The sequence below is a fragment of the Mytilus galloprovincialis genome, chromosome 8 (genome assembly GCF_965363235.1).
Source record: "Mytilus galloprovincialis chromosome 8, xbMytGall1.hap1.1, whole genome shotgun sequence".
Classification (NCBI taxonomy): domain Eukaryota; kingdom Metazoa; phylum Mollusca; class Bivalvia; order Mytilida; family Mytilidae; genus Mytilus; species Mytilus galloprovincialis.
In genome coordinates, this window is record NC_134845.1 from 8,825,413 (window position 1) to 8,838,744 (window position 13,332).

Below are 13,332 nucleotides of genomic sequence, written 5' to 3' on the forward strand. Positions count from 1 at the left end.
TTTTAGAATAATTCAAAATACCCGCTGTGTTTATAACGTAGAAGGCTGATACATGTCAAACACAGGAATATACATGAATAATATAAAAATAAGAAAATGCATTGATGAAAAAAAAGTAACTAAATTCTTCCAAGCCAGGAATATGACAGTTGTTATCCATTCGTTAGAGTTTTTGATTTTGCAACTTTATTTGGGATTTTCTTTTATGAATTTTACCTCGGAGAGTATTTTTGTTATTTTTCATGATTTCTTGAAATCGAATATCAAAAGTGTAAGAATTAAATCTACCTTTCCGGTATTTTTGCGAGATTTTGATTAATTCAAATTATGTAACTTGGAGTATTTCAATATTACCAGCTCTCATGCTGATATCTGATACAAATCGATATACATTCACGAATCTATCTGCATGCAGATGTTCACGAAATCGCAATATTTAATCCCGCTTGTTTGTCCATTCTACAAAAATTGCCATAATCAATGCACACAATTATTTCTGAATTTACATCATACCCCAAATCTGTTTTTGTAAATATTTAATACGTTATTTTATCATACAGACTGAGTGTATCTATTAAAGAAAAACGGAAATGAAAATGTCATTAATTCCCGGAAATCAGAATAAATGTATTGCTCTCAAAATTATTTCCGTATCGACATAAAATACAATATGAACACTAAATTTACAAATGATGTATTGATATTGATGATTATTTTCTTACAAAAGACAATTAATGGAAAAAGATGTGAGAGAACATTGAGGTATTTGATTTATGGTAAATTTTTGCATTCTTATCTTATGCTTCTGTGCTTTGTCTATATGTCTTTTTTGCTTTTTTGTTGTTGGCATATTTGTTTGTTTTTATAGCGATTAAGATTAAAATACATATGCTGTACCCCTATTTTCGACATTTTCACCTGTTACGTCTGTTTGTTTTCTTAACACACCGTTTTCAATTTAATGGAAGTTGATAGGACTGTCAAACAGTGAGGAGCTCTGACTATAAAGCAAGGTTTAATCCATCCATTGTCTACATATAATAAGGAAATGCCTGCACCAAGTCAGGAATATGACAGTTGTTATCCATTCGTTGTATGTGCTTGAGCGTTTGATTTCGCCATTTGATTGTCGACTTTCCGGTTTGGGGTTAACTCAGAGTTCGTTGTTTTTTTTACTTTGTTTTCTCTAAAAACTAAACAATAAATATATCAAAAAGAAATAATTCAATGAAAATCGTCATATTAAGTGTCATTCCCACATTTTGTCAATAATTTTACAATTAACTTTTAGCACTGGAGAAATCGAAAAATACTGTTGTGATAATCATGAAGAAATAAATGGAACATGTGTTGGTAAGATTACTCATTACTCATTAACTTCCAAAACAAATATCTATTGAATCATTCATTTACTTTTTTTTCCATACTTCATTACAACATCAAAAACATACCGAGCTCCGGAAAAATTCTAAACAGAAAGTCCGCAATCAAATAACAAAATAAAAAGTTGAAACAAATCAAACGAATGGATTACAATTGTCATATTCCTCACAGGCATGTAAAAATGGTGGATTTAACCTGGTTTAATAGCTAGCTAACCCTCTAACTTGTATGACGGTAGCATACAATTCCTTGATATTGACAACGCGGTTTGAACAAAATAACCAAGCTCACTAGGTGAAATTGCAACTAAAGGGGAAAAGCACTCAACACTGTGTTATAATCTTTATAACTATAAAAGCAAACAAATATTTTGATTTTTATTAAAAGTCTGAGCCATTATTGAGATATTATGAACTTTCAGTTAACAGAACAAAAAATTAATTATCTGGTTAAACAGCGTCCATATTATTTTTTCTTCTTGTAAGTATGCAGAGACGGATACTTATCAGAATCTGGAGGGACTTGTCAGCAATGTAAAAATGGATCGTATGGACGAAAATGTGTATACTCGTGTGCTTGTTCAGAAAATAAAAGGCTTGTAATTTTAAATTAAGATTTATTATTTATTAGTCGCAATACAAAACTGCATGTGAATCAAAAATGCATGATATGCTTTTTCTCGCAAGCTACTGCAAAACGTTTTTTATGGAATGCATGTAACCTTTAACATGCACGCTTGAGACTTAATGTTTAAAATACGAATTAACTAAACTTTTAGAGTATAAAGTACATTGATACATAAAGAAACAAACCCGATAAAGTCCAATTGCCACAAGTTACAACAGACATGGCTCCCTTAGCCTCATTTTTAAACTTATACTTCGACTTTGACATACACAGTCATCTCAGTACCAGAATCTATGACAAACGAGACGATTTAAAATTTTTAAATTATCAATATTCACTACCTTAGTTGCAATGCTGTGGATTCATTCGTGTTCGTTGGATACCAATATTCGTAGAATTCGTGGTTTCAAGTTAACCACGAATAAAACTGTTCAACGAATTGCATATTTGCCTTTGGTTTGCATGCAGACATTGGGAAAACCACGAAATAAATATCCACGAAAGTGAAGGTTTTCAGCAATCCAAGACAATAAATGAATCCACAGTATACCAACTCCATACCAGATTTAAATATCCTTATTATAAGACTATAAATGAGGCTGAGGGAGATTTAATATTTTACACCTGCACATGGAATATTCATTTCCCAAATAGGGACGAAAGATACCAGAGGGACAGTCAAACTCATAAATCGAAAATAAACTGACAACGCCATGGCTAAAAATGAAAAAGACAAACAGACAACAAATAGTATACATGACACAACATAGAAAACTAAAGAATACGCAACATGAACCCTACCAAAAACTAGGGATGATCTCAGGTGCTTCGGAGGGTAAGCAGATCCTGCTCCACATGAAGCACCCGTTGTGTTGCTTATGTGATTACACATCCGGTTAATAGTCTAATTCGGTAGGTCACATTCATGAAAGGGAAGGGGATTGATGTTACGACATAAGAAACATATACGATATCATTTGTGAAATGGTTATTCCATAACGGTCAACCAACTCGTGATGGCGTCCGTAAAATTTACGAAGGGATTATTTCAACTTCACCATTTGGAACTCTTTGTTTAATAGCTTCCTTGTGAGCAGAAACCCGCTGTCAAGAAAATCATGATAGGAAATGCAAGCACGGGAATATAGTATCAATTGGGAGATATATATACCCCGTATGCAGGGGATGCTGGAATGTTGCTACTCAGAAATGTAAAATTCACAATTGGAAAACTGAAATCATCTCTTATGTCGTAAAGTTTAATTTTCAACCGACTTTCATTGTCAATTTCTAGATGTAAGTCAAGATATGAGGCAGACTTAACTGTATCTGTAGTATACTCTATCTCTAGTTCGATGGGATAGATGCGTTCCACATAGTCACCAAATTTTGAATTATTTAGTGAAAGAACATCATTTATATAGCGGAAAGTAGAGTTAAAGGATATCGCTAACTTCTTATCTTTCTTCATAAGAAGTTTCTGTATGAAGTCAGCCTCATAATAATAAAGAAACAAGTCCCAACTTATTCGATATTCAAGAGCTTGCATCTCATACTTAGACTTTGTATAACGTCACCATTGTCTGAGCAGGGATTTGATGAATTAGCACTTCTCGTCCTTTTTCTAAAAACAATTCATCGGTAGGTACCAAGACCTTGTTGATAAATATTCCGTATCAACTTCACAAATAAAACATGATGGTATTGGTATATAGATTCTGAGTAATGACTTTGTTTATAATCTTAATCATGTGTTATATTGTCCTTTTACTTGTCGTAGTTAATATTACTTTTACTGTAGATGTGTTTTGTGATATCCATTTGACGTGGCTCGGTACTTATGCATCACGTCAATGTGTTGTTTGTATTATCTTTTATTTTTCTAGTGTGCTTTGTCCGTGTGACTTTTTGCGTCTGGCGTTAAGGCACAATTTAAATCCTGGTATCTATGGTGAGTTTATTTACAACCACTGGGTCGATGTGACTGCTGGTGGAGTTTTTACTCTTATGTTAGTATTTACTGCTAACTTCAATGCAACTCACATTCTAAAATACATTAGGCAATCAAGTAATATTGGTTTGAATAATCTTTACTTTTGTCAAAACACTAAAGATTTACACAATTTATAAATAATTAAATTATACAATGACTATAAAAATGACTATATTTTCCTCAGGTGTGATCATATACATGGATGTGTTGTAAGGACAGATGATACAACTACTGTTAGATCAGGTTTGTATATGTGAATACTTTTATTAATAACTAATTCATAAGAGTCTATACTAGTTATGAACCAAAATTAAAAAAAATAGTATAACCAGGAGTAAGTTTTTATTTTAAACATTAGTTATGAGCGGACGAAATGATAGTCTAAATTATTTGAATATTGAAATATTATGACTGTAATAAACTAAGGCTTTAATTCAGTCAGGGAAAATCACACGAGAGTGGCTATTTTATGAAGTCTTATCATTTTAACGTATTTGCGCATTTATTGCTATCACATATTTAGATTTGAATTTTCCTGATGAAGGTAAATCCAGAAAAGTTTTCAGACGCATTGAATTACTTAAGTGTTTATTTCATTTAATGACCACAAATCAACTGTCGACATGAACTTTAACAATGATCCAGTAGTGGTAAAATTCTCCACCTGAGACATAACTACATAGGAGTAACAACTTTAATATAGGTCACCGTACAGCCTTTCAACAATGACCAAAACCCATACCCCATGGTTAGCCATAAAGAATTCACAATGAAACAGAACGAAATACAAATATGATACAAAGCAGCAAACGACAACCACTGAATTACAGGATTCTGACTTGGACAGGCACATACCGAATGTGGCGGACTTAAACATTTCAGCAAGAGCCCAACATCCCCCTAACATAGGACAGAGAAGTGAAAGTACAAGTTATGACCAAACTAAAAAAATCAGTTGAAAAGTGCTAATTTAACTTGATTGATATAATATATTTAGTGGAAATCCGCCTCAGTATATGTGAAAAGTCGAGAACATACCAATCAATTATGATTTCTTATGAAAATGCTTAAAAAACGACTTGAAGATGAGCATTGACTTAATTCATTGCACTGAGAAGCTCAGTGGGTTTACAAGTTTATTCTTTTTATGATAAATGCACACATGTTTCAATGTATGATTTGTTTTATTTTTCAGATTCAAAAACACAAGATACGTATAAATGCCATACAACTGAAATTATAAGATCAACTAGTAACATAAACGCTGGGTCATCTACTATTGGTTTATTTCCTTTCGGTAAAACATTAGTGGTATTTTAACATCATCCGCACATATTTTCTGTCATTTGATGAGTATGTTTTCAAATCAAGCATAGATTTAATAGTATATGTAGTTTGCAACGGGTAATTATTCTTTATTTTATGTGATTTAGAAAACACAATTTTGATTAATTAATTGTTTTTACTACTACCATATAGACGATAATATTAAGGTAAGTTTTACAAGAATAAAAAGGTATTGGCATTATTCTCGTTACTGTCGGTTTCATTGAGATTAGCAGCCACAATATAGTCAATGTTTATGAGTTTGCCATTGTACATATCAAAAGGTAAAATAAGACAAAAACCAAAATATATGAAAAATTCCAAATGGAAAGTCTCTACGCAAACGGCAAGACTAATAGCTCAAACACATCAAACGAATGGAAAACAGCCGTCATATTCATGACTTGGTACAGGCATTTCTGATGTACAAAATGGTGGATCAAACCTGGTATTAAAGCTAGCTAAACCTCTCCTTGTATGAAGTCGATTAAAATTCCAACATATTGACATTGACGTATGAAAAAAACCCAGACACAATTGGCTAAAATGTCAAACACTGAGTAATAATATTAACCCCAAAACAAACATAAATTTCATAGATTCTTATCAGCAACATCTTGTAATTTTTAGACCGTTCCCTGGTTCCCTGTCAACCTAAAACAATTTCTATTATTTTTCTTAGGACTCTCGAAAAGAGAAGTGATAGTATACTCGGTTGGTATAGGTGGATGCTCCATCGGTGTATTAATATGCATTGTATTCTTTCGTCGACATAAAAGTAGATCTGTTGGACATTCCGTAGAAACCAACGAGCAATTGCCACATGAAAGTATGATCATGCATGACATTCCCGAGGACAGATTTGAGAACCAATATGAAACGATAGATGAATCAACTATGGAGCTTGAACTAAACTCAACTGAAAACCAAAGTGAACAAAATCTTTCAGTTGGGTCTGAACCTGACCAAACAAACAGTCTTAGCACAAGTAGCAAATCATCAGACAGCGATGATAATACTTCCATGGGGAACAATAGCTATCTTAATCCATATCAACCAATTGTATCTGATACCGATCCACATGTCTATATCTCTACATACAAACACACAGAGGGATTATCTAATTCTTCATCAGAGGAAAAAAGGTTAGCTTCAAATCATCAAACTTTGTTACAGGAATTGTTTAAAGATCCCAAAGAAAACGAAGATTGCAATACATATAAAGGATCTACACGTAGCTGTGAATCATCTTCTTCGTCAGGTGTCGAGAACAAATCTGCTTATCTCAATCCATATTATTCTTTACAGAAAACCTCAGAGGAACATCCACTTAAATATATGGAACTAAAATGCGTTGTATCAACTTCATTTGATTGTATACCGTCAACATATAATGTAACATGAACATATAAATGACCACGAGTTTTATGTTTGAACTCGCTCCGCTTACTTAATGAAATATAAGATTAATTTAAAAGAAATTAATCATAATGATATAATATTCATTGTAATTTTATAGAAGTAATTTTAATATAGATTTTGCTGAAATGCCTTTGATACAAATTCGATACCATTATATAGATATAAATTTATAAATATACTTTAAAACAATGAATGGGAAAGAGTTAAATGATAATATCAAAGGGACAATCGAACTCATAAGTCGAAAATAAACTGAAAATTCATTGGCAAAGAACGAAAAACACAGACATCCAAACAAAAATATACAAAACATAGCATATAAACCTAAGACTGAGCACAAGAATTCCACCTTAACTACATGTGGTACCCGTAGTGTTGCTCGTGTTAGTAGAAATTCGATGATAAGTCTTATTCGGGGGAAAGAGAACGGGATTGCAGTAATGACAATCGGAACATATTCGTTAACGTTGTCCTCTGTGAAACGGATATACCATAAAGGTCAACCAACTCGTGATTGCGTCTCTAAATTTACGAAGGCATGATTTCAACTTGTTTGATAGCTTTCCCGTGGACAGAAAGCAAAAAGTAAAATCACAAAAATAATGAACTCCAAGAAAAAATCAAAACGGAAAGTCCCTAATCAGCAACCCTCTGTCAAGAAAATCTTGATAAGTCCTTGAATATCATATCAACCGTGAGATATAATCTCCGCATGCAGAAACTGCTTGAATGAAGCCACCTAAACATAGACAGTTCAATATCGGGAAGCTTAAATTATCTCTTTTGTAAAATTTTATTTTCAACCGATATCATTGTCAATTTTTAGGTTTAAGTCAAGATATGAGGCAGACTTATTTGTATCTATTGTATTCTTTATCTCATGACAATGATATATAAAAATGAAAGGTTTTCACATATATGGACCATGAACCTCAGTTTGATAACATATTAATAAAATGTAAATAAATATGTAATTAGACATGTTTAGTTCGTTATTGCTCAACTTACAGTCTGTATGTAGCATAGTCCATCAGATTTGGAATTCATTTTGAGGTTATGTAGTCTTTGGTAATAACGTAAACGACACTATATGATAGTCAGATATAATTGGTAAACAACAATTATATTGACCACTGTCAGAAAAATAAAGGCTTGTTTGTAAGAGGATGGGAAAATAGAGAAGGGCGAGGTTGTACCGAGCCTCTCCCAAGTTTTGTGCCGAATATAACTAATTTTAAATTTTCCTTATATTGACCTTATATTGTTTTCATACTGCAACTTCAATTACAACATTGATAGCTACTAAAATTGTTACACAAATTTCAAACTTATTTTCATCCTTAAATGACCCCCTGATTGGGGAAAAAGAGATCCATTATGAAATGTCATTGAAAATAATAAAGCTCTGTTACTATATTCAGGGTATTAACACAACTGTTTATGGTATAAAAGCATAACCAGTATATTCAGTAAATACAAGTCCTAAAATAATCACAAATATGCATATAAAAAATATGTGACACTACTCGTATTGTCGATAGGACAACTTTCCACAAGACCAAATGACATAAAATTAACATCTATAGGTAAACAAAACGTACAATGAGTAAAGCCCATACCGCATAATCAGCTGTAACAGACTCCGAAATCTCAAATGTAAAACAATTCAAACGAAAAACCAACGCTCTAATTAATGTAATAAAAACATTTTACAAAAGTTAACAATAAAACAATATCAGCATTAGAAAAAGAAGGAGAGAAAACATGGCACAAAAGTAATCTATTCATCGCTGCTGATGGTTAAGTAAGTAATAGGGAATGTGTCAAAGAGACAACATGGCCCCTCATAAATAATGTTAAAGGGAAAAAAGACCAAATTGCTACGACAGATTCTCCAAATGAAATTAATACCAAATACTAAGACACATAATTGCTAATGACAATCCTGACTTCGGACATGTTAATAAACATTTGGCGAGTAAAGGCTAACTGAAAAGAGGTCAACGCTTCTCCTTTTTCATTTCAGTTTTTTAAATGAATGTATTTTAAAAGTGCTTGTCCGAGAAGAGGCGAATATTAATCATATCAATCTTCGGCCAGGATTCTCAGACCTTCCGCCTTCTTGACAATCAAGGCGTCCTCTGCAGCGGAACTATCACTTAGTCAATACAGCACAAGAAAATATGACCAATCGTTCCTAAAAATACAATGATACATTTGTAAGATGCCCGGATTACAAATATTTCTAGCGCTTATACAAACAGTCATTAAAACACGGCTTCTAGAGAATATTTTAAAGTTACAAATATACATTAATTTGTGATGCAAACGGATGTATTAAACAATTATCTTTAGTTGAAATTGCATGTCCCTAAGGATGAAATTATAAACTATTGTTATCATCAGAAATTCTGCTAACAATCAGAAAATATCCTAAAAGTCAATTAAGGAGAGAAAAACAGTGCCTAAATGTTGATTTATTCATGGCTGCCAAATATCAAGCGGGAAATGTACCATGATGCATATTCGGATCGATTCTGTAAAACTCAAATGCAGTCACCCTGTTTTGTACAAGTTCGGCAAGTGATATTAGATTGTCTATTTTTTCACTTCATGAAAAAGGCAATTTTTTTATCGCTCCTATGTGCCAAAATAAAATACAATTTCTATACTCGGTATAATATGAATTTTAATTTCTTGATTGTTTGAACCATTTACCACATTTTACTCTGCACAAGTGTTATTAAGGCGATTCCTTTAACTGATGTTCGCGACATCGACTAATTTTCTGAATGTGTGAAGTTTTATACAGTCAGGGTATCTCATTTATGAGTAGAAATAACATAGATGTATAATTCTTGTTTTATTCATTGAAAATTTAAGAACCCTTCTACCAAAGTACAATTACAAAAAAGCAAGGATTTCAAATGGTTAACTTGTAGTCAACTTCTCGTCAGTTTTAATTACACCATCATGGACTGGTGTTCCACAGTGGCATATCTCTGTAATTTATAGCCTTAAATATGATGCACATGTCGTAGCCATAATCCGGTCATCTTCAATCTCTATTGTGACAACACTATATAGGGTTAAAAAAGAGAACATACAGAATTTCACAATATCTGATTTATCTCAGAGATTTTAAAGAAATTAACTCATTTATGAAGTTTTATAAATAAGTCATGAAGATTGAGAAAATCATTAAGCTTAACTATTATGACACAGCATAAATTCACAGTTTACAATATGCATGGTTTACCTAGAGCCCTGAAATCAAAATAAATTGATAATATATGCATATTTGTAATTTAAATTGTTTAAAAGTGCTTATATTTACATTTCGCAGTCATTGAAACTCATTGATCCTTCTTAAATATTATTGGTTGGGTGTCTGTGTCCTGTCGATAACCTACAATAAGCCGTAGCATCTACATGTGCTTTTTGAGACCGCGGCATAAAAAAGAACCAGCAAGAGTTACATAAAGACCTCAATAAAACTTACAATAGTGTGTTATGTCCTCAATATGTTCTAAATATTCAACATTGCTATAGAAACAGAGGAATAATTTTGGTATTATGAGGCCCTAGGGGCAAAAAACAGATAAAAATGCTAACCCCCTGGGTCATAAAACAAATAAGTTAACTTGTAAATGCTAGGATTTTATTATTTTAAAGGTATTTTGTATGGAAAACAATGACTGTGCTTGGAAGTTATGCATACATCAGATGTAGGAAGTAATTTCTATGAAAATTTTAATGAATTCATACACCAGACTGGTATCTTCATACATACAACTTTTGCAAATATGGCTTTGTTTAAACGCTTCTAGTTCATATATTGGCTAAATTATGTTAGATATATGGTAAGAGATGATACTGTTGTGAAAGAATTCTAAACTTACCATTTGAGGCAGAAATCGTGAACTTTCATTGCCAAATAGGCAAACAGTAAGATGTGGACTGGAGACAGAGGCAGGATTGGAGATTTTCCATAATCTTGAATGTTGGAATGAATAACAACTAATTATTTGATTTATAGTTTTCTAAAATATTTTCAATTTGTTATCAGAATAGTTTCAAAGAGGTTTTAGACATTTCATGTCATAAAACCTAGGATTAGCTGGCAATAATTAAGTCTTTTTTCAAATTCTTTAAAATAAATTAAAACAGCTAGGGATAGGGATATAAAATGTACTGTAAAAGGAAATTGAGAGTATACGCAGTGATTTCTTTAATGCTATAATTCTGATAAATAAGAATGATTTTGAGAAAAACGGTTTTTGGATTGTTTTCTATTTGAATAAATGTTAGTATATGTTGCATTTTGTATATACAGCTGTTTCTCAAACCACGCCTCTTTTGGGAAGATATATAGTATTCAAAGATAATTTGATTTATTGATATACTGCTTCAAAGATATGATCTTAATGTTTCATCTCATATAGACATAACCGGGGACTGTTACCAACATAAAAACATATTATTGCGGTGAAACTCTGAACTAGGCAAAACATCAAGGTAGTGGTAGTACACAATTTTAGTATAAGTTTAAACTCTAACAAGTTCACGGCATATAGATATTGAAAACATGCATCACAGCTCTATGTTATGACCTTTGAATAGAATAGTAGTGCATATCAAATTTCTACTCCAGGGTATAATTTTTCACGAAACTTGAAAAAAAGTGTCTCGGTTTTAGCTCCAAAGGGAGTTCTTATGGAAAGTAAACTCATCATAGATACCAGAATTTAAATTTTATATTTACGTCAGACGCGCGTTTCGTCTCCAAAAAACTCATCAGTGACGCTCGAATCAAAAAAAGTTTGTAGGGCCAAATTAAGTACGAATATGAAGATCATTGTCTATATTTACAGAAATGCCCCATTAATGTGATTAATCGTGATAGTTACACTTGCAATAATGGTTTTTGTAAGGATCGTGATGCTTAACGTTTAGTTGTCTGTTTTGAATCCACGGAAGAAGATATTGGGTTCATATGTTTTGATAATAGACAAAAGCTCTAAATCGTCCCACAGAAGCAATCACCGATCGGCTATTAAATGAAGTTATTAAGATAAGTATTCAAATTAACATATACATATACATATACATTGATTATTTTGTCGTGTAGTTTCGTCCTTTCGTCCTTTCGTCATGTTTGTTTTTCCTTTTCTATTTAAGGTTTACTTAACATTGTTAGTGTAATCATAAACTAAGACTAAAACACTCTTCCTGTTTGACTACTCCGGAGCACCTGAGATCCCCCCAGTTTATAGTGGGATTCGTGTTGCTTAGTCTTAAGATTTTTATGGTGTCTCTTGTGTACTATTGTTTGTCTATTTGTTGTTTTCATTTTTAGCCATGCATTGTCAGTTTATTTTCGATCTATGAGTTTGACTGTTCTTCTGGTATCTTTTGCCTCCTTTTCATATAAAGTTTAGAGGTACAGGATAATTCAAGGGCGTAGCTTACATAGAGGCAACCGAGGCAGTTGCCTCGGTGAAAAAAAAATATATTATCTTATTTGTTTAAACAATTTCAACCTGAAGCAGCAGACAAGCAACTAAACGCTTATTAACCGACTTGTATAAATATTATCTGACATTTTGGTGTCAGTATTGATTCGTAGACGGTATCCTTTGTGAATTCAAGACTTTTTGAAATATTCCCTCCTCTTATTGGAAATCCCTTTGCGGTGGTTTTCAGTATTCTAAATACGGTATATTCGAGTAAAAGAAATCGACACAATTGAAGCTAACACATTTATTTAACCCTACTGCAAGCAAAGTCAGTAAAATAGATCATGATGAAGATCCAACTAACGAGACTCCAAGTTCTCAAATCGAGTTTAGAATGGTGCCAAAATAAAGAAGGAAAATAATATATGGGCAAAAAATTATAAATGAATGTTCAAACCCTCATATAACCGGCAGTATGCAGTACTAACATATACAACTGAAACTTCGTTGTGTGTTAACCCTTCCCTTTGTCTTCAACCGTAATTACACAGAGTTTCATTGAATTTGATACCAATAAAAATATACAAATTTATAGATATCAATCAACATGCAGACTTGCACAATTTAAATATTCTTTTTCTATGTTGTTGTTTTTTTTTACTTTTTTTCTCGCTTTTTTAAATTATAGTTTGGCATGAGTAGCATTTACATTTTTAAAAGAGTCATTAATTCTAGTTTCGTTTGTTTATTTCTGCATTGAAAATTCTGAACATGCGTCTTCTAATCATCAAACACGGTCCTGTTTCCTTTCTGATATGACGTTAAATCTTATGTCACAGAAAGGTACAGACACCGATATTAGAGAGTGTACGACGACTTGGAAATTAATTTGCAGATTATGTGAGGTGATCATATTGTTACGTGTTTTGTTATGTTTTATAACTTTGAGTTGACCGTAGATAAGATAGTATCGGTTTAAATCATACACAACTTACTAAAGACTCGGGAGTCGAACAATTTTGCACCAGACATATTACTACGATATAGTCCACTGCGTTTTGGAGTATACTTCAATTTATTTCATTCATAGCGTAAACCATTTAATCGTTATCAACTCGTCAA

General features: G+C 32.3%; 1 protein-coding gene across 1 annotated transcript; it reads left to right on the forward strand.

The window, feature by feature from the left end:
• The first annotated feature begins 675 nt into the window (after nt 1–675).
• On the forward strand, nt 676–6,830 carry LOC143084999 (uncharacterized). The gene is made up of 4 exons (XM_076261118.1): nt 676–762; nt 4,188–4,246; nt 5,199–5,300; nt 6,012–6,830. The coding sequence occupies exons 1-4, from the start codon at nt 707–709 to the stop codon at nt 6,731–6,733; spliced, it is 939 nt and encodes a 312-aa protein (XP_076117233.1). The 5' UTR covers nt 676–706; the 3' UTR covers nt 6,734–6,830.
• The last annotated feature ends 6,502 nt before the right edge of the window (nt 6,831–13,332 follow it).